The sequence below is a fragment of the Chelonoidis abingdonii genome, chromosome 4 (assembly GCF_003597395.2).
Source record: "Chelonoidis abingdonii isolate Lonesome George chromosome 4, CheloAbing_2.0, whole genome shotgun sequence".
NCBI lineage: Eukaryota > Metazoa > Chordata > Testudines > Testudinidae > Chelonoidis > Chelonoidis abingdonii.
The window spans coordinates 27,610,785-27,633,666 of record NC_133772.1 but is presented as its reverse complement, the minus strand read 5'-3'; the positions used below and the strand labels follow the sequence as shown (position 1 = coordinate 27,633,666).

At 47.0% G+C, this 22,882-nt stretch overlaps 1 protein-coding gene across 3 annotated transcripts in view; it reads right to left on the bottom strand.

The window, feature by feature from the left end:
• KDM5B (lysine demethylase 5B) overlaps positions 1 to 22,882 on the bottom strand; it is a 154,749-nt gene that overhangs the window by 120,545 nt on the left and 11,322 nt on the right. For all 3 annotated transcript variants that reach the window (XM_032795077.2, XM_075064980.1, XM_075064981.1), the window contains exon 2: positions 9,843 to 9,977. In XM_032795077.2, coding sequence (XP_032650968.1) covers positions 9,843 to 9,854 — 12 coding nt within the window. In that variant the 5' untranslated portion in view covers positions 9,855 to 9,977. The remainder of the gene's footprint in view (positions 1 to 9,842; positions 9,978 to 22,882) is intronic.

Here is a 22,882-nt window from a genome sequence, read left to right as displayed (position 1 = left end):
CACCTTCAGTTTCTTCTTGCCGGATCAACTCCAACAGAGGGGAAGGAGGGCAGGATGTGGAATAGACATGAGAAACACATCTCGAAGAATGCCAGTTACGGAACAGGTAACTGTCCTTTCTTCTTTGAGTGATTGCTCATGTGTATGCCACAGCAGGTGATTGCAAGCTATGCCTGATGGAGGTGGGTAGGAATTCACAGATTCCCTGGCTGAAGCACAGTTCTACTGAAAACAGCATCAGCCCTGGAGTGAGAGACAATCGCGTAGTGAGAGGTGAACGTGTGCGCGGAGGACCAGATAGCAGCTCTACAAATGTCCTGGATAGGGACATGAGCCACAAAGGCAGCCGACAAGGCCTGAGCCCTTGTTGAGAGCGCCTTCACGATAGGTGGTGAGGGAACCCCTGCTAGGTAGTAGCATGTGTGGATGCATAATGTAATCCGCCAGGAAAGCCTCTGGGTGAAGATCAGTTGACCCCTCATGTGCTCGGCTGAAGCATCAAATAGTTGCTAAGACCTGTGGAACCTGCCTAGAGGAAGGGAGGCTGTGGCTGTGGAGGCACCCAGGAGAGCGCCTATGAATTCTATGTGCTGCATCGGAATTAGTGTCAACTTGGCCTTGTTTACTAGGAGGCCTAGGTTGGCACATGTAGCCAAGAGCAGCTCCACATGGTCCTGTACTTGAGACCACAAGCTGCCCTTGAGCAGCCAGTCATCGAGGTAGGGAAATATCTGGATTCGCCGGCATCTGAGGTAAGCCGCCACTACCGCCAAGCGTCCTGAAGGTCCAGGGCCGCATACCAATTGCCAGGGTCTAGAGCAGGTATGATACATACCAGAGAGACCATGCGGAACCAGCATTTGGCCATGAACTGATTGTGGTCTCGTAAATCCAGGACAGACCTGAGCTCCCCCTTTCGCCTTCAGGATAAGGAAGTAACAGAAGTAAAACCCCTTGCCCTGGAATTCCCTTGGAACTCTCTTCACAGCTCCCAAGCTGAGGAGCCGACCCACTTCCTGCTCTAGCAGGGATAAATGTAATGGGTCTCCCCTGCCATCCGAAGAAGGGGGTGGGAGGACGGGGGTGAGACAAATTGTAGCATGTAGCCCTGGGAAATGGTGTGGGGACCCAACACTCCAATGTAATTCGGGACGATTCCGCAAGGAACACACACAAGCAGTTGCTGAAGGCAAACTTTATTGGTAGGAGGGTTCCTTCGGGGGACATCTGAGTACCCTCCTGCAACCAGTGAGAAGAGTCTCTTGCCCTGCTGCTTGCCCCTCGAGGGCCCAGGTTGCGGGGCAGAGCGAGACTGCCTTTGAGGTTGCCTCCTTTGGCTCTTGGACCTCTTGTAGGTGGGTTCATATTCTGGCTGGGGAGATGGGGTAGGAGCCTGCGGCTTAGGCTTTTCCTTGCCATCAAAGGGAAGATCCTGCATCAGAGACTGGGCTTCCGTAGACAGCCCGGACAGCAGTAGCCAAGACTCCCTGTGAATGGACACCGCCGAGGCCACAGACCAAGCAGCCATGTCAGCTGCATCCGATGCGGCCTGCAGAGCAGCCTTTGCAGCAGCAGCACCCTCCTGTATGAGCGCCTTAAATTCCTTCCTTTCACTGTCTGGAAGGGAGGGTTCGAATTTAGGCAGTGACTCCCACAGGTTAAACTCATAATGGCTGAGGAGGCTTGGTGGTTGGCCACCTGGAGCTGGAAACTGGATGATGAATAAAGTTTCCTACCGAACGAGTCACGCCTTCTAGAGTCCTTATTCTTGGGTGTGGGTCCTGGTTGACCATGTCTCTCCCTATGATTTACAGACTCCACCACTAGGGAGTTGGGGGCTGGGCGAGTATAGAGATACTCATGACCTTTCGTGGGCACAAAATATTTGTACTCTGCCTTCTTCAATATTGGTGTAAGGGAGGCCAGCATTTTCCAGAGGGCATTGGAAATCTTAGCCACCCCTTTGTGCAGTGGCAGGGCCACTCTGCCCGGTGCCAAAGGCGAGAGGACACTGAAGAGCAAGTCTGAGGGTCCCCCAATCTTCTCAGCTTGGAGATGGAGGCTCAACACTACTTGCTTCAGTAGCTCTTGGTGAGCCCTGAAGTCCTCCTGTGGTGCGGAGGGAGGTGAGGCTGCAATCTTGTCATCCAGCAAGGGGGAGGTGGCCAGTATGGAGCTCTGCAATTCGGTCGTTGCCACAGAATCTATCCCTTGGTTGGACTCCGCATGCAGTGCCGAGGATCCGTGACCCACCGATCTATCCTTTGGACGCCTGGACAGTGAGGTGGAAGGAGCCTCGAAAGCCCCTGCTACCGAACAAGTCCCTGGGCATGTGCAGGGGTCAGGGGGTCCACTGGCACCACTGGCCCTTGCCATTGACTATGCTGTGGCACTGGTGGCACCAGCTGGTCAGGTTGGCTGGACTGAGATGTAGAGGGCCTCGTGTGGATCGAGGTCAGGGTTACCAATGACCTATCGGTACTATGGGAGCAGTACGATCGATAGTGCCGAGAACAACGTCAGCCACATGACCGGGACTCTGATGTCAAGGAACAGTGCCATCTCGAGCTACTACTTCTCGAGACGCTATGGCACCGAGATCTGCCATGGCGTAGAGATGGTGACCCCCGCCAGGAGTCGTGGGTGTGGTGCCTCGAGGAGAGAGAGCTGGAGTGCAAACAGCGATAGCGCCTGTGTTGGGAGCGGCTACGGTATCTCCGACAAGAAGGGAAGTGCCTACAGCACCTATGCCTGTCTTGTCAGTACTCTCTGCTTGTCATGGAACGGTGCCTGAAACTCCAATCTGAAGACACCCGACCAGACTACCTGGTGGGTGATGAAAGCGGAGGCTGGAGACTGTGTCCTGACAGGACACTGAGCAGTGAGCGTGCCCGAGAGTGGTCCCTTGACCGGGATCTGAGTTGGGTTGGAGTCAACTGTCTAGAGCCCACCGGTGGCTTGCCTCTAGAGCGGGGCCCGGGTACCTACATAATGTCTCGGGCCACCTTCAAGGCCTCTGGAGTCGACGCCACTAGGCTGCTCTGCTCGACATGAGTCAGAGCTCTGGAGACCGGAGAGGGAGAGGGAGAGTCTGAGGCTGCCTGACACAGCTCTAGCCTCTCCCCCTGCTTTTTCTCAACGCTGCTGAGATGATGGGGCCTCTCTCTGTTTCCTAGGCTGAGAGCAATGCCAGCCACCAGAAGGTGCCGGGGGATCATTGTGCACCGAAGACGAGGTGCCCGGTGCCGAATCTGCTCGGTGCATCGGGGTTGGGGCCACTGCTGACTCCATGAGAAGGGCCCGAAGTCTAATGTCTCTTTCTTTTTCAGTTCTAGGCTTAAAAGAATCTGCAGATCTTACAGCGGTCACTAATATGGGATTCACCCAAGCAGCGGAGACAGTCAGCATGTGGGTCACTTCTGGGCATCGAACGCCTGCAAGAGTTGCACAATTTAAGCCCTGGGGTCTGGGGCATGCCCCGGCCCGAATGCTAACTAATGGAACTGAAACTTGTTGTAATAACTATCAGGTACCACTAACAATGAACAACGAGTTCTCAGACAAGCTGCAGCGAAGCGAAGCTGGAGCAGTAGTTCCAAAGCACCCTCACTGACGGTAAGAAGGAACTGAGGGTGAAGTGAGCGCACGGCTCCCCTTATAGTATGCTATAGAGGCACCACATCAGGGGTCACAGCAGCACTCCCCCTACGGATACTGCTAGAGGATAAACTTCCGGCACTGGCGCACGTGGCAAGCACGCACACCTACTGTGGAATACACGAGCAAGCACTCGAAGAACGACTAGGAGTGTGGAGGGGGAGAAGGGTGCTGGTGTTCCATCATCCTATCTGTGGGGCATGCTGAAGGCAGGATGCCAGGATTGTGCACAGGCAAGGCTAGTGCAATGTTGAACGTTTTGGTCTTCAAGCCAGACAGAGGCTGCAGTGAGCATAAACAAAGGGGAAATGGTGATTTTGTATACCTTATTACTTGGCTCAGTCGCAATGGATTTTCATGGGGACAACAAAAAGCATTTCCTGATACTAGGGCTTTTCCCCTGCCAGATTTCAAATTCCTTCTGCAAACCATGAAGGAATTAGAGCTCTCACCCCCGCCCCCAAAAGTCAAACATTTTTCTAATGGAAAGCGTCAGGCAAATTTAATACATGGATTGCTTCCTCTCCTTCAATAATTAGAATAAGGCTCCTGTTGTAGGAAGGCATATATGAAGAATAAGTAGGTTTAGGACAGCTAATAATTATATTTAGTCCTGAATAATTACAAGAATTACATTTAGCCCTGAATGTAATGAAGTTAGTATTTCATAGTACTGGGCCAGCTGCTGTGAAGTTTCTGGCCGAGATTTTCAGAACTGATTTGTGATTTTAGGCGCCTCCATTTTTGGATACTCAACTTGAGACATCTTAACATTTTCAGAAACTGGTGCTCAGCACTTTCGGAAAATCAAGTTCTTTAGAATTACCTCAAATTGAGAGCCCCTATATTGAATCACCTGTCAAGTCCTCTACACTTGTAGCAGCGGCAATCCCAGTCACTAGTCTATGATATAAAACTTAAGTATTAGCAATTATACTCTCCCAACAAACCAAACCACTTCCAAAGAACAGATTAGTACATTCCAAAAGAGACCATTGCAATCATCTGGTCTGACCTCCAGTATAAACACAAGCCATAGAGCTTCCCCAAAATAATTCTTTTGAACTAGATTAGCGTGTAAATTTAAATAAATAAATAAATAAATAAAATCTTGATTTAAAAATTGCCAGTGACGGATAATCTACCATGACCCTTGGAGAATTGTTCCAACAGTTAATTACCCTTACTGACAAATATTTATGCCCTATTTCCAGTCCAAATTTGTCTGTCTTCAACTTGGCAGCCATTGAATTTTTATATACCTCTATCTGCAAGACTGAAGAGCTCATATAAAACATAAGTTCCCATTGTGGTACTTATAGACTGTGACACAGTCATCTCTTAACATTCTCTTTGTTAAGCTAAAGAGAGTATTTCTAATTTACGCAGTGTGGTTTAAGGACACGAAGTTACTCAGACAAATTGGTGTATTACATCGTTACAAGGTGAATTAGCATTAAAGGGGACATGATTTAAAGTATTTTAAAAAACTCCACAAATGTCATTACCTATGTCACGTATCCCACCCCTTGGATTTTATGGGTGAGATTTTTGGGATGTATGCACCTAACTCCTTTAAATGGGTTGAAAATTCCAGCCTTTTTATTATTTATATTACATCAATGTCTAGAAGACCTACTGAAAATTAGGGCCTCAATGTACGAGGCACAGTACAAACACAAGTAAGTAATGGTCCCTGCCTTGAAGGAATTACAACCAAAATAATTTAAATATGTTTATTAAAACTGTTTAGGATCAGTGTCTGAGTTTGGACCACAAAAATATTTAAGTCGGTTTCACTTGCTTATAGTTTGACATAAGCCGAGCAAACTTTCCATTAGAATTTTAAAGTTCATGGGAAAATTTCCATTAGATTTAGGCTTTGAGAGACTGTTTTCAACAAAACCTAATTTGGGTGCAAATTTCATTAATATCCCTGCTGTCAATAAATAAGGACAAATTTTTACCCAAAACCTGAAAATTCCAACAGCTATTCATCATCCCCACTCCACACAAATTACTATACAACTGTATTGCAAGTATAGGGGATGGGGGTGTAGGCAATGTGACCTAATGGTCACAGCTGGGCTGGGGTCTACATGTCAGGGACAGTAGTCACTGAGCAGGAGTTAGAGGAATCACTAGAGCCAGGTTCAGTAAGCAAGAGCTGGGGTCAGAATCAGGCTGAGATCGGAGACCAGAGATTAGGAGACAAGGTGAAGTCTGAGTCACAGCAGGCCAAAATCTGTGTGCCTACCCACCATACAACTTCCTGGGTCAATCCCCAGGGTTAAATAGGGCATCTGGCCAATCAGAGGGCTGCAGGGTACTGTCACTCTGGCTCCCTTGGGTGGTACTTTCTGTGGCACCTACTTTCCACAGTGCGCCCCAGCTGTAGCTCTGCATGGCCTCCTAGTACCACTGTAGGAACGTCAGCCAGTCCAGGCTCTGCAGACCCAGCTCCTAGTTCACAGACCCTTACAGCAAAAGAAGTGGTAAAAGCCAATTGTCAAAGCTTGTCTCTCTCATTAGGAGAAATTGGTCCAATAAAAGATATTATGGGAGGGGAGGGATAACTCAGTGGTTTGAGCATTGGCCTGCTAAACCCAGGCTTGTGAGTTCAATCCTTGAGGGGGCCATTTAGGGATCAGGGCTAAATAAATACATAATTGGGGATTGGTCCTGCTTTGAGCAACCCTGATATTCTATGACTTCTACCTCACCACCTTGTCTTTCTAATTATCAGCTAAGATATTTTAAAATATGCTGGACAAAAAGCTTGAGAATACAAGCACTAGACCCTCATCTGGGAGAACGGAGTAAGTAAATCTAGTTAATAGTTTCTGCTCTAATTTCTAGGATTTAACTTCTGTATTTTGTGTAGAAACCCAATTTAGAATTATTTTAAAATCTTTTATATCTTATAAGAACTATTTAGCATAGCCAACTTGCTTTTTCCTTTATTTGGTCTCCTAACTCTGAGATTATCATATATTAGCTAAGGCAGTGTACCTATCGAGTTTCTGGGAACTGGGCAGGCAGAAGCCCGCCCATTGCTAATGGATCCCCCCCAGCCTAAGGGGAGGACCTACAGGACCTCAGAACCCAACTGATTCCAAGGGACAACTAATAAAAGAACAGGGACAGGAGTGCAGTCAGAGGGTCAAAAGAAGGGAGCCTGACGGGGACACGGAGCAGAGAACCCCGGACAGCCGCCCACTGCTCCTCGAAGGCGTCAAGGGAGCCAGTGGACGCCGCCCAGAAGAACTCCGCCCGGATATGTGAACAGACTAAGGACTGGAAACAAGCCCCACAGTCACAGGAGTCCCCATCGGCCAACCTCCTCTCCCTGGTTGCTTAGATGGCCATTTTAGCCAGGGCGAGGAGGAGGTTGACCAGGAGGTCCCGCGACTTTGTGGGGCCACGGATAGGGAGTGCATACAGAAGAAGGTGAGGGGAAAAGTGCAGACAGAAACATAAGGCAGTGTAGCGAGGCAGCTGCCCCACTTCTGGAGAACAGGTGTTAAAAGCAGCCAAGCTAGGCTGATTGGGGGAGCAACCACAGCTGTGGCCAGCTCATTTAGGGCTCAGCTGGTCCTGATAAGAGGGCTGTGGATCAGAAGCTGGAGGAGTCTCACTCTAGCCCTGGAGTGAGAAGGGCTAGCTGCCTAGTAGCAAGGTGCCTAAGGTAGAGCAGTGCTGGGGAAGAGCAAAGGGAGCTGGGGAGCTCCAGCCTGGTAAAACCCTCAGGCTGCAGGCCTTGATGAAGGCCTACAGAGGTACTGGGGCTGCAGAGACACAGTCAGGGAATAGGCAAAGGCAGCAGGTCCTAACCCATTGCCAATGATGAGTGGCCATTACAGACTGCAGTCTGCCCCAGAGAAAGGGGGCTAAATGATGACTGGCAGTAGCCACTGAGGCAAGGTGAGTTTAGAGGGTTGGGGACTCCCCTGGGAGGGGAGACCCAAAGCAAGAGGTACTGCTGGGGAAGAACCCTGAGGTAAAGGGCACTGGGGTCCAGGAGGGACATGGGGTCAGCGGCAGGTAAGACACCGGCCTGCAGAGAGCGCGCCGTATGCTGGAAGAGACCTGTGACATTGCACACTCTATGATTTTATGAAAACAGGCTAACGTAACTGGAATATGCTTCATGCAAAAAGGTCTTGTAAGGTATCAGTACAAAGTTTATAATGTACTGAGTGCTGTCATCCTATTTGTATAAATGTACCACTCGTATCGGAAACTAGAAATATGAAATAAAACTCTGAGGACCTATTATAATTATGCAAAGTGTAGGCCATTAATGTTGGTTTGGAATCTTGATGATTCCCATTAACCAGGACAATTATCTGCAGGTGGCTCTGTTTTACTTATAAGGCTCCCCGTATACCTGTGTGCTGGCAAGTGGATAATGAAGTCTTACAGTGACATGTGATCATGTCACCTGAACTGGAATCCATCTTTAACCTGGTGCTTTTCCATTGAAAAGGTGGGGGTGGGAACCCAGAGAGAGAGAGGATTTCTGCCTTATGCAAAATATCTATAAATGGGTGGAACAGAACAAAGAGGAGCCATCATGAAGAATCCCCGAGCTACCACCTAAGCTGGAACAACGGCTATACCAGGGGAAAGGATTGTGCCCAGACTAGGAAGGCGTTCAGTCTGTGAAAGAAACTTATTGAAACCTCTCTCAGGGTGAGATTTTATCTGTACTCAATTGTATTACTGTATTAGGCTTAGATTTGCGTGTTTTATTTTGCTTTGCTTGGTAATTCACTTTGTTCTGTCTGTTACTACTTGAAACTACTTAAATCCTACTTTCATTTTTTACTTATTAATTAACTCAGTATGTACTAATACCTGGGGGGGGGCAAACAGCTGCGCATCTCTCTCTATCAGTGTTATAGAGGGCGAACAATTTATGAGTTTACCCTGTATAAGCTTTATACAGGATAAAGCTGATTTATTTCGGTTTAGACCCCACTGGCAGTTGGACATCTGCGTGTTAAAGATGAGCACTTCTCTAAGCTGCTTTCAGTTTAGCCTACAGCTGTTAGGGGACGTGGTTCAGACCTGGATCTGGGTTTGCAGCAGGCTAGCGAGTCTGGCTTAAACCAGGCAGGGCACTGAAGTCCTAAGCTGACAGGGCAGGAAAGCAGGAGCAGAAGTAGTCTTGACACATTGGGTGGCAGCTCCCAAGGGGGGTTCTGTGATCTAACCTATCACAAGAGCTAATTCCCAGATGACCAGCTGGAGGCACCAGGCCAGCGAGTCCTTGACCCTGCTACTGGTAGTAATTCAAACTCTGCACACATCTACAATGTAATCAGATAACTGAGAATATACTCCTCTTCTCCAGAAATCTCTCTCAGGCTGGTATTTTCTCTGAGATTTACTGTGTCTGTCAAGTGCTTCTATCCTAGACAGTCAACTCACGTTAATTCCTCTGTCATTAATTCTTCCTATTGTCTTTAGACTTTTCTTCCCACTAAATTTCCCAATTCCGCACAGTTCAGAAAGGGCCTACAGTTGTCATCACAGTTTCCTTAGTTCTGAGCTCTTAACTTTTAAAATGTTTTATTTACCAACTGAGGTTTAGTCCTATGTACCTTAGAATTACAGAAAAAAACTACATTCAAAGAAGCTTGCAAAATCAGACACTCAGAAGTTATTTCCTAACTGTATTAAAAATGCCTGTGTAATCTTAATTTGGTGCTCTTGTGAATACTGTACGCATTTTCAAATAATCTTTAATTTACATAATCACATGCTACTTTCTCCACAGAACCTGTGCTTCATTAAGTAAACAGGATAGACAGGTCCCAAGGAAAGTTGCATCACTTTAATGCAGGTTTAACTCTTACTGAATTTGGTTTAGCTTGAATTAGTGAATTACCAAATTAAGATAAATCAAGTTAAGCAAGAATCAAGCCAGTTTAACCACTGTTTAACCTAACTGAGAATAAGGCACTTGATTCTGTAATAAGAGTGATACATTGAGTTAATCTGGAATAACTCTCCATGAACAGGTTTAATAACCTGTTAAATTTATTACTGTGAATAAAAAGCTAAATTAGCTCCCCAAAGTTAATAGTTTGTGCCATCCTGGCTGGAAAACTACTACTGCATTATGGTTTTCAAACTAAGATAAAGCCCAACATTTATCCACCTATATATTCTCTCACCTCCGCTCTCATGCGTTTTGCTCGACGTGCAGGGGGACAAGTTTCAGATGGCTGAACAGACTGTCTCTGGGGAATATCATGGGGTTTGTATTCCTTGTCCTTCGTATCACTGGTGAGGTCTGGCTTCTGCAAACACTAAAATACAGGCACAATTGTGATTACTTACTTTTCTCTACACCACTAACAGAATTCCACCTCACACAAAATTGTGTAGAACCTTTTCTGGGCTAGAGTAAAAAGAGTACATTACTTTCACTTTGCTGTAGAAACAAAATAATGAACAGGTGTTAGCTGTAATCACTGTAACAGTATCTGCTTAAACATGTAAGCCACAATATGATTTGTTATTTCAACACAATGGTGGAAATAAAATGTAAGACTAGGAAGGCAGTGTTTTGTTTTTAAAAAAGGGAAATTTGATTAATCTGTTAATATTGTTACTGGTCTGAAATTCACCAGTGGAACATATTTTTCCATCAGACAATGTGGCACATTCATCAAAATCTAACATATGTCACAAAGACTATTCAATTTCCATGGAAGTGCATTGGAAAACTGTCAGATTTCCTGATATCTTGGCAGGCTGATGGGGAGTTGAGAGCGTGGAGCCAGTTCATCTGGTGGGCTGCTGTTCAGCAGGGCTTTCAACTCCTCCACAGCTCACCACATGCACCAGGCACCTACAAGCTCTGGAAGCACTGGCAGCCCAGCCTCCCATGACAGCCAACTGTCTTCATAGACTTTAAGGCAGTGGTGGGGAACCTTTTTTCTGTCATAGGCCACTGATCCTGGGGGGGAGGGGGAAATCAATCATGGGCCACCGCAACTTCAGCCACACCTCTGCTCTTACCCCAGCCCAGATCCAGCTGCAGTTCCACTGTGCCCCCTCCTCTGCCCTCAGCCAAGCTCTGCCCTCACTCCCTCTCCACCCCCGGGCCAGCTTTGCCTCTAACCCCAGTTGCTCACTCCCACCTTCAGTTCTGTGCCCAGCTCTGCCTTCAGCCCAAGCTCTTATGCTGAGGAAGCCTTGGCTGTGCAGTAATGGGAGATGGGAGGGCACACCATGGACAAATTCCATTACTGGTAAGAGAGGGTGCAATAGGAAAAGTTTGGGCACCGGTGAACTAGACCTAACCATGTGGGCAAGACCCAACACACAGACACCTGCGATCGAGGGACATGATCATTCTCCTCTACTCGGCATTGGTGAGGCCTCAGCTGGAGTACTGTGTCCAGTTTTGGGACCCACACTATAAGAAGGATGTGAAAAAATTGGATAGAGTCCAGCAGAGGGCAACAAAAATGATTAGGGGGCTGGAGCACATAACTTATGAGGAGAGGCTGAGGAAACTGGGCCTGTTTAGTCTGCAGAAGAGAAGAATGTGGGGGGATTTGATAGCTGCTTTCACCTACCTGAAAAGGGGTTTCAAAGAGGATGGATCTAGACTGTTCAGTGGTAGAAGATGACAGAACAAGAAGTAATGGTCTCAAGTTGCAGTGGGGGAGGTTTAGGTTGGATATTAGGAAGAACTCTTTCACTAGGAGAGTGGCAAAGCACTGGAATGGGGAGGTGGTGGAATCTCCTTCCTTAGAGGTTTTTAAGGTCAGGCCTGACAAAGCCCTGGCTGTGATGATTTATTTAGGAATTGGTCCTGCTTTGAGCAGGGGGTTGGACTAGATGACCTCCTAGGGTCCCTTCCAACCCTGATATCCTATGATTCCTCCTCTCTTTCAAAATGGCACTCATTCATGCTGTCAGAGAACAAAGGTACCTTGAAATTAGCCCATTTTTAAAATAAACTTGTACTGGCAATAAAATAAGAGTAGCCAGTTGTTTTAGCATCAAGGTAGAATTTCAGCATTATAAAACACTAACATATTATAAAAATCAATTATGACCTCACCATTAAAATGAAGTACATAGGAAATTAAAAAGAGAAGATTACTCACCCTGTGCAGTAACTGAGTTTCCTTGAGATGGTTGTCCCTGTGGGTGCTCCACTTTAGGTGTCTTGGCGCCCTGCACTTGTAATCAGAGAACTGTTGCAGCGGTTGGCCATCTGCACTCGCGGCACCCATCTAAGTAGTTACCTAGTGTGCGCAGCCAACTGACCCCCAGTTCCTTCTCTACCCCAGAGGATCAGCGTGAAACTCCAAAGTAGAGGGAAGATGGGGCGATAGCTGAGCACTCAGAGGGACATCTCGAACAACCTCAGTTACTGCACGGTGGAGTAACCAACCACCTCTTCTTCTTCGAGGAGCGTCCCCTGTGGGTGGCTTCACTTTAGGTGACTATGGAGCAGTGCCCCTCTGAGCGGGGGGGAGGGGGAGGGGGGGGGAAGAGGAGCGCGACGTCGGAGTTCTTTTATTGATGGTGGCTAGCACTGACAGTCCAAGCTGTGTGTCTGCAGCTGATCGTTGCTTGAGAGCACAGTGTTTAGTAAAAAAGTGTGGGCAGAGACCCAGGTAGCTGCTTTACAAATGAGTATATTATTGAGAAATGCTGTTGATGCTGATGACACTCTGGTGGAGCGTGTGCGAACTCCTGGTGGAGCCAGGAGGTTGCTCTGCTGGTAACACAAATAGATACAGCCCAAATATCCATTTAGATAGTCTGACTCTTTGATCGTTCTATTATAGAGAGAGAGAGAAAAGATGATTTTCTAAATGTTTTTGTTCTTTCTTGATAAAAGGCTAGTGCTCTGCGGACGTCAAGCATGTGAAGAAAAGCCTCCTTGTTATTGGCATGTGGTTTCAGGAAAAAAAAACACAAGTATATAGGTTGATTTAGATTAAACTGCGAGGCTACCCTGGGTATGAATTTGGGGTGCAGCTATAGGATCACTTTGTCTTTACAGAATGTGGTATAAGGTGGGTGAGTCATTTGGGCACGTATCTCTCCCACCCTTCTTGCCGAAGTGATGGCGATGAGGAAGGCCACCTTCATTGACAGATGTAGCAACGAACAAGTCACTAAGGGTTCAAATGGTTTCTTGAGGTTAAGGTCCCACATGGGAGTACGGTCTTTTAGCGTTGGGTAGGTATCTATCATGGCTTTTAGAAAATGCTTAGTCGTTGGATGAGCAAAGATAGTGGCCCCATCCACGTTATCGTGTAACGAGATGATTGCAGCTAGGTGTACTCTGATGGAGCTGATGGATAGCCCCAATTTTTTAAAACCCAGTATATATTCAAGAACCCTGGGCAGTGGGACCAACTGTGGGGAAATATGGCTAGCCTTGCACCAGGTGCGAAACTGTGTCCACTTCTATGTGTAGTTTTTTTGTGTGCTTAGTCTGCGACTGTTCAAGGGTATGTCTACCTTCTTTGGAATAGTCTGTGTCAATACTCAATAGCCATGGAGACACCAGACCTTGAGATGGAGAAGAGATAGGTTGGGGTGACTGATGTGTCCTGAGTTCTGGATCAGGAGGTGAGGTATTAAGGGGAGAGTTTGAGGTGGTTTCACTGCCATCTGTCTCAGATATGGGAAATCATGTTTGTCTGGGTCATGCAGGCGCAATGAAAATGACACTGGACTTGTCTTGTCTGATCTTGTGTATAACCCGACTCAGAAGTGGGATCGGAAGGAACGTATGCATTAGCAGCGCTTTGCATTGTGAGTTGTTGCAAATAGGTCTATAGTGGGGAATCCCCATAGGTTGAATATGGTGGTGAGAATTGCATAATCCATCTCTCACTCATGGGTTTGTGAGAAGTCTGATGTCCCAGCAGATAGGATGCCAAGATGTCTACATTGTTGGGGATGCACCAATTCCAGAGGTGTATTGCCTACATGCACGGAGGGTATGATCGAGCTTCCCCCTGGCAGCGCATGTAGAACATGCATGCTGTGTTGTCCATAAGGACTTTGATAGTAGTGTTGTGGATTAGAGGAAGAAAATGCTTGCATCCGTTTCTGACTGCTCTTAGTTCTGGTATGCTTATATGCAAATTGTATTCTGCTGCGGACCAATGACCTTGGATCATGTTACCCAGGGTAAGCGCCACATCCCATGTGGGAGGCATCTGTAGTGATCGTTATGGTAGGAACTTTCTGTTGAAATGGGACACTTGAGCAAACGTTTTGTGGTAGTGTCCACCACTCGAGGGAATCCTTTACCTTGCGGGGCATGGTGAGCTAACTGTTGAGAGAGCGCTTGTGTGGTACATAGCAAGTGTGAAGACAGGCTTGTAGGCATCTCATATGTAGTCTGGCACGTTTAATGATGAAAGTCGTAGTGGCCATGTGCCCCAAAAAGTTGTAGGCACGTCTTGGCAGACTGTCTGTGACCGTAGTAATCATAGTGTTTAAGCTGAGGAAGCACTGTTGGGGTAACCTCACCGTTGCCGTGAGGTAGTCAAGAAAGGCCCCTATAAGTTCCAAATTGTTGGACAGGAACCAAGCTGAACTTTTGAAGATTTATTTGAAGTCCAAGGTTCATAAAGAGGGCTATTGTGGTCTGTGTGGCTTCTAGTGCTGCCTGCTTTGTTGGTACTCTTAACAGGCAGTCGTCCAGGTATGGGAAAATCATGGACTCCTAGTCTGCGGAGGTGAGCTGCAGTGATGGCGAGGACCTTGGAGAAGACCATTGGGGTGACTGACGGTCCAAAGGGTAGCACTTTGTATTAGTAATGTTGATGTCCTAGGGTGAAGCGCAAGAATCTTCTGTGTGTTGGGTGAAAGGTGACATGAAAGTAAGCGTCTTGCAGGTCGAGGGACAAGAGCCAATCTCCTTTCTCTAATGCCAGAATCATCATCAATAGGGTCACCATTTTGAATCAAGTATCAGGGGGTAGCCATGTTAGTCTGTATCCATAAAAACAACAAGGAGTCTGGTGGCACCTTAAAGGCTAACAGATTTATTTGAACATAAGCTTTCATGGGTAAAAACCCATTTCTTCAGACGCATGGAATGAAAATTACAGATGCAGGCATTATATACGGACACATGAAGAAAAGGGAGTTACCTCAAGTGGAGAACCAGTGTTGGCCCTGTAATTTTCACTCCATGCATCTGAAGAAGTGGATTTTTTACCCACGAAAGCTTATGCCCAAATAAATCTGTTAGTCTTTAAGGTGCCACCGGACTTCTTGTTGCATTTTGAATTGCTGCATTCTAACAAACCTGTTGAGTTTGCATAAATCCAGAATGGGTCTTCATCTGCCATTCTTTTTCTGAGTGAGAAAATAATGGGAATAAAATCCTCTTCCCCTGTGTAGAGCTGGTACTGGTTCCACAGCCCCCTCAGTTGCAGGAGGTGGTTTATTTCCTGTTGTAATAGGGGCTCATAAGAGGAGTCCCTGAAGAGGATAAATAGGTGAGAGAGAAATAAATGGGATGGAGTAATCCTGCTGGATAATTTCCAGGATCCATTTGTCTGTAGTGATGTTGTTCCAGACTGGGTAATATGGTGACAGGCGGTCTCCGAATGGCATTACAATGGGGTTGAGATCTGTAAACAGAAAGTATAGAAGTCTCAGGCCCTCAACCAGACCTTCAAAACCATTGCCTGGAGGCGGAAGGCTGGGATGTGGAAGGCTGGTCTTGATTCTGCCTTTGCCCCATCTGCCTCTGTTTGCGGCATTAGCTATAGTGTCTTTGGGGCTGAGAGTATGTGCAGCCCAGAGTTTTGGTTATAAAACCTGCCTTGCGTTTTCTTGCTTCCAGGGACATAGATGCCTAGAGTCTTTAAGGTGGCCTGGGACTCCTTTAAAGTATATAGGGACAAGTCTGTGGATTCTGCAAACAATTTCTGACTCTCAAAGGGTAGGCCTTCCACAATAGCCTGCACCTCCCTAGGTAATCCAGACAGGTGGAGTTAGGATGCCAGACACATGACTACAGAGTTCACAATGGAGCATGCTGCTGTGTCTGTGGAATCAAGGAAGGGTTGGAGGGCCACCCTTGCAACAAGAGCGCTTTCGGAGATGTTGGATTTCTACACTTCTCTTGTCTTTCAGCAGGTGTTAAATAAAGGCTGACATTTTAGAAAACAGATTGTGTGTACATTTTGCCAGCAGTTCAGAGTAATTTGTAATGCATAATTGTAAGGTGGCAGAAGAATAAGCTTTGCTCCCAAAGAGGTCTAGCCTCTTTCAGTCCTCATTGCAAGGGGTGGATCTAGACTGTTGTTGTTTGCCCATTTAATTTACTGCCTCCACCGCCAGAGAATTAGGAGTGGGGTGGGTAAACAGAAATTCAGCCCCTTTTGCCACCAGGTAATATTTTTTTTCCAACCTTTTGCAGGAGGGAGGGGCTGCGGCAGGTGTCTGCCAGATGGTTTTCACAGGGTCCATTATGGCAGCATATTTTTGCTGATGGGAACACCTAGAGAATGTCTATTCACTTATGTTGTGTCTCAAGGAGCTCAGACAAGGAGATGTTGAGGGATTCCACTATCCTCTTAAAGAGGTCTTAAAATGGCTTGAAGTCATCCCCCAAACTAGGGGGTGGTAGCATAATTATTTCATCTGGAGATGATGATGAAATGCGTGTAAGTGGCAACGTGTCTCCTCCTGTTCTTCAGTCTCCTCATCCTGGGCCTCTGAAGGAGTTGGGTCTGTTGGTGAGAGAGAGCAGGGTGTTCTGGAGGACGGTTGGTTAGGAGGCTTAATATTCTGGGCTCTATAGATGGCCCAAGGGTCCTAGTTTGGCCAGTTGGGTGGCAGGGCAATAGGAGGTGGCATCCGCCAGCCTTGCATGTCTACCAACGGAGAGAGAAGTGGCGAGTGGTGTACATCCCTGTGTCTGCCTCCCCCTCATCATCATCACTGGAGAGGGGAGACACTGAAGGTCCTTGAGTGAGGATCGGGCTTGGTGCAGGCCTCGCTGGAGTACCTTTGGTACTGAATAAGGGGGTCCCAGGAGCAGAAGAAACTGCCAGGTCTGCCTGTCTGCCAAAATGCTGTGGTACCAAAAAGATCGGTGCTGGAGATGACAGGGCAGTCTGAGAGAAGAGGGTGAGAACTGTCGGTGCCGACATCTTGCTGAGCTGTGTATGTGCAGCAAGTGGCGCCACTGTACTAGTCAGTGTCAGGATGTTCTTCAGCCCCACTGGGACCATGCTAAGAAGCTTAGCTTTAGGGCACACCCCTGACTAAGAGCCTGCCCATACTGGGTCCTTGGGAAATCTCTGTACAGGACATTCCCGTTGCCTCTCGGTGCCATTGGTACTGGGGCAGATTTTTCGCCGAGAGACCATTTTCTTTTAGGCGTTCTCACTGTGGAGATGAATGAAAGTGGTGTTTGGTCACCTTTTTAGGGACAAGGTTCTTAGAGGCAGTCTTAGTTGTGGTGTCCCTGTCTGCTGCTGGTGACCGTTGGTCTGGACTCTGGGCTGGCCTGAGGGATTTCTCCATCATTAGTAATTTAGGTTAAAGATCCCTGGCCTTCCACGTCCTGACAGTCAGTTTTTTACAATGAGGATACTTTTGGAGAATATAGGTCTCTCCGAGGCAGTGGACACACTGAGCGTGGCCGTCAGAAATGGGTATCGAGAGCCTGCAGGTCAGGCAGCATTTAAAGGCAGGGGAACCAGGTATGCCTGAAAGAGGGAAGCTCCGGAGAAAAATGGGGTCAGCCCAGCCCATTTTTATTTAGTCATTATTGACGGCGGTCCGCCAGGTGGCGAAAGAGGAAAAACTATGACTAATTAAAAAAAAATTATATGGAAGAAAATAAAAACTAAATTTAACTCAAATTAACTAGGATTTATGGGATAGAAAGAAATATTGAGCTATCTACATATTTGGAGAGATGCTGCTGTCACTCCAACTCAAGCCAAAGGCGACAGAGAAGAAACTGGGGGTCAGTTGGCAGCGCAGGCTAGGTAACCACTCGGAGCAGTGCGAGGCGGCCAACCAGGGCTCTTCTACTACAAATCTCCAATTACAAGTGCAGAGCACCAAGACACCGCAAGTGGAGCACCCACAGGGACACTCCTCAAAGAAGAATCTCTCTTACAAGCAACCCAGTGACTATCTAGAGTACCAGATTTTTAAGAGCAGGCATGTAATGTAGACAGCAAAAGACAGTGCTCTGATTTACAAGTCAATTTTTCCCCTAGACCAGGGGTTGGCAACCTTTCAGAAGTGGTGTGCTGAGTCTTCATCTATTCACTCTAGTTTAAGGTTTCACGTGCCAGTAATACATTTTAACATTTTTAGATGGTCTCTTTCTTTAAGTCTATAATATAACACTAAACTATTGTTGTATGCAAAGTAAATAAGGTTTTAAAAATGTTTAAGAAGCTTCATTTAAAATTAAATTAAAATGCAGAGTTCCCTGGACTGGTGGCCAGGACCCGGGCAGTGTGAGTGCCACTAAAAATCAGCTCACGTGCCACCTTCGGCACCCGTGCCATAGATTGCCTACCCCTGCCCTAGACCAAAACAAATCCCTCATGCTCTGCTTGAATAGAAGCAGAGGTGGAGTCATTGATTCCGGGGTTCTTTTCTTTGGCTTTTGGTACTAGGCAATGGGAACAACTCTTCACCCTTGAGGAGTATTTTGCTGATCTGTACATAAAATGTCCCTTCCATCCTCTGGATTAATCTTCATAAATCTTCGAGGAGACACTCTCCAATCCTTTTCCAGCCATTTCAAGGAAGGGTGGTCTTGTTTTTTCCCTTTCAATAGGAGACCTTGGTATGCCACTCTGAGATGAGTCCAACTGGAACCATCACTGAACAGCCTGGTAGGATACAGGGAAGGGCGGGCTTGAGCTGCCTTCTTTAGGACTCTGTCACCCTCAGGAGTGATACCAGCCACAATCACCTCTTCCTTTAACAATTTTAGCTACTTTTTACCCAGCAGCCCCCCCATCTTCATGACTATGGACTTACAATGAGAAAGTCATGCTACTCACGAAGCCTGGAGCAACAGAGCAGTTCCAAAGAAAGCTGAACCAAAGCTAGTCTGATCACCCTATACTTCTATAAAAGATCTTTATGGGGGAAAAAAAACCATGGGCAGGAGTTGTAGGCCAAGCTGAATGAGCAAGCATCTCAGAGAGGGGATTAGGAAAAAGCAGAAAGCTTACAGGGAGTGGAAGAAAGGCGGGATTAGCAAGGGAAGCTACCTTAGTGAGGTCAGAACGGGATAACAGTGAGCAAGGCTAAAAGCCATGTGAGACTGACTGCAAAAAGCGGAATTCAAAACCAATAGGAAAGAGTTCTACAGCCAATAAAATAAGAGAAAACAACAGAGAAGAAGAAGTGGGGCAGCTATACACACTGAGGAATGGTGAATGGAGGTTAAGGATAACCTAGCATGGCCCCCAATACTACAATAAGTACTTTGCCTCAGTCTTAATAAGCACTAGTGAGGAGGTGAGGGAGGATGGAGCGATGGAGAAACGGGAATGAGGATAGGGAGGTGAATATTTACCATCGAGGTAGAGGCAAACTTGAACAGCTTAATGGGTACAAAATCTCCATCCAAGGATATTAAAAAGGAACTGCCCAGGATAATGCGAGCTCCGTTAGCCGAGAATTTTAATCAAGCGGTACTAGGGGTTGGTACGTAGCTGGAGAATTGCTAACTGTGTTCCATTTTAAGAAAGGGAAAAAAGAAGTGATCCGGGTAAACTATAGCCGGTTAGCTGACGTCTGTAGTAGTAAGGTCTGGAAAAAATTTTTAAGGGAGAAAGTAGTTTAAGGACATAGAGGTCAAGGGTAATTGGGACGAATTGCAACATGAGTTACGAAAGGTAGATTAGTGCCAAACCAATCCTGAATTCCTTCTTTGATGAGGTGACAGATTACTTAGACAAAGGAAATGCGGTAGATCTAATTTACTCGCACTCAGTAAGCGGCGTTTGACATCGGTTCCAAACAATGGGAATGTTAGTTAATTGGATAAGAGGGGATGAATATGAAAGGTAAGGTGATAAGGAACTGGGTTAAAGGAGACTCCAGCGGTCGTACTGAAGGGTGAACTGTCAGGCTGGAGGAGGGTACTAATGGAGTCCCTCAATGGATGGTTTTGGACCGATCTTATATTAAGCCTTTTATTACTGACCTTTGGCACAAAAGAGCGGGAAATGATGATAGGGATAAAAGTGCAGCACAAGCGCCCTAAAAGCCATGTAGACTGGACCTATGACACACAATTAACAGCAATAGTAAAGAGGTTCACACCACATAAATAGGCAGAAAGAAAACAGGGAGTGAGGAAGCATGGAAATGGTTTAAGCGATTTGAGTATAGGCGCCGGATGGTTTTGGGGCCCTAGGTTAGGGCCCGCCTGAGGGGTGGTTGGTCCCTACCCTAACATGCCGGAAATGGGGTTGTGGCCCTCCTATAGATAAGGCCCCTGGAATCTGGATTCGGGGCCGGTGTGTTAGCAGCCTGGTGGGGGGTTGGGGCCCTGTGCCAATTTTAGGGGTCCCCTGGAAATGGAATGATTGGGGTCCTGATGTTAGGGGCCACATGACGAGATACATGGGTTTTGGGTGTCCCGGAGTTTAAGGGCCTCGTGAATGGTGGGTTGGGGCCCCTAGGTTTAGCGCACCCTGGAATGGGAGTTTTGGTTACGCTGTTTAGTGCGCGGGAAATGGTTGGGGCTCCCTAGGGTTAGGGCCTTGTAGAATGGGGTTAGGGTCCCCAGAGATTAATGGTCCCTGTAAATTGGGTCTGGGGCTGGGTCGCCCTGGAATGGGGTTCGGGCCCCTGGCGTAAGGGGCCCTGAAATGGTTATAGGCAGGATAGGCACCCTGGCGGGGTGGAAGCCCCTAATATGAGCCAGAGACCATAGGTTTGGGAGCAGGTAGGGGCCTCCTGAAGTGGGTTGGGGCCGCTCGTCGAGCGGTAGGGCCCCCCCCTGAATTGGGGTTGGTGCTAGGTTTAGGGGTCCCGTGAATGGGCGGTTGGCGGCCTCTACGCGTTTAGGATTCCCAGAAATGGGGTTTTGGGGCCCTATTTAATGGCCGCCTGGAAATGGGGTTTTGCGCCCCCTATAAGTAGGGCCCCTCGGTAAATGGGATCGGAGCACCTAGTGTTAGGGCGCCCACGTCGAAGATTCATCAACAATTGAAATTTAGGAGGATTTTCAGTGAGCTTGGGATATTTACCGGGAGATGAGTGTCACTCAGCTACTTTGTTTAGAAGCCCCGATAAATGTAGTTCAATTTAAATCAAAATTTTTGGAAGAGGCCTAGATACTCATTGAAATGCAGATTTTTTGTTGTTTCCTTGGCAGGTGAAAGCGCACTTACAGCACGCCATGGTCGGATTTTGTAGCTGGACAACTGCACCGTAGGACTTCAATAACTCAGTCATGGGTTAGGGGTTGTTATAAAAGTGGATGGGTAGGGTTCTGTGGCCTGCTTTGTGCAGGAGGTCAGACTAGATGATCATATTGGTCCCTTCTGACCTACGAGTCTATGAAATTTTAGGGAGTTTTGAGGCTTATCTCTTCCGTTCTACTCCCACTATAATCTACAGTATCTCTCTATCTTTTTGTTTATCACACTCCTTGGCTGCGGTGTCCTTGAAAGGCACCCCCATTCATACCTGCTAGAAGACTGACCCTAATCAGAAGATGAAAGACGTGGAAAAAGTGAGGATATGTTTTTGAAGCTTCTCCAGTCTGAAGATGCTGCTGTCTGGGAGAGTACAGATTGGAGGGACCATAGGGAGATCAGTCAAAAGGATCAGAATTGGAAGGACCAACTATTCAAGGAAAACCAGAGCAGCCAAAAGGTACATCAACAAGTGCACCAGGAACACAGTTCTGCAATATCTGTTTGCTTGAGCAGAGTCCATCCAAAAACATCCAAAGACCACCTCCCCACAGCCTTTGCGTCTCATTCACAATTCAGTGTCCACAAGACCACACACCCCACCCACCCACAACGCACTAGCACAACCTACAGCCTTTTCTCTACAATTCTTTGATGGTGGAAAACAAGAACTATGACTATGCATACATTGACAAACACCCAGCACTTTGCTTATTTAACACTAGTAATATAGATGTAAAGCTTAATATGGTTATATAGGTGTCAACCCTCAAAGTTTACTGTTGCTAATAAATTTGTTCATTTGCACACAAAATTGTAGTTTTCTGAAAAATCACAAAATATTTATTGGGTGTCAAACAAATGTTAAAGACCAAAGCATCACCTACTCTCACCAAATTCGTAAGAGGTATTTACAAATCATTTAAAATCCAGATTCAAGGCAAAACACAAAGTACACAAAAGTAGCACACCACAATAATATGGCACACTGTTAAAGTGATATTTTAAGGCCTCCCTCAGCCATATAGCTCCTTGATGGAGTTTGGTTACTGCTCTTGTGTCTGGCTGTTCAAAATCAGCAGACAGTCTTTCCACTTCCCTGCTCCGTCCTGACAGTAAAGTTTCCCCTTCGCTTCACAAATATTATGCAATATTATTCTACAACAAGAATAGTTGCCTTACTGAGATCCAGCCTTCCCATGAGACCTCGCCAGAGGCCTTTCAACCTAGCAAAAGCACATTCAGTCATCCTGCACCTGCTCAGGCACTAGATAACTCTCCTTGCTACTGTATGGGCATCCAGTGTATGGTTTCATAAACAAGCGAATCAAAGGATAGGCTGGCTCCCCCAGAATCACTATTAGCATTTCAACCCCACCCATATGAATGTGTCAGTCTGGGAAGTATGTCCATGCTTGCCAGGGCCAGCTCCAGCTTTTTTGCCACCCCAAGCGGCGAAGGGGGAGGGGGGGGGGGGGGGGAGGGCGCACTTCGACTGCAACCCAAGCATGCCACTTCATTCTTCGGTGGCAATTCGGTGTATGGTTTCATAAACAAGCGAATCAAAGGATAGGCTGGCTCCCCCAGAATCACTATTAGCATTTCAACCCCACCCATATGAATGTGTCAGTCTGGGAAGTATGTCCATGCTTGCCAGGGCCAGCTCCAGCTTTTTTGCCACCCCAAGCGGCGAAGGGGGAGGGGGGGGGGGGGGGTAAATTCTACTAAAAATTGTGGCTTAAACCAGGTATGGGGCGAGTGCGTCACGAATCATATAGATATATACACTACTC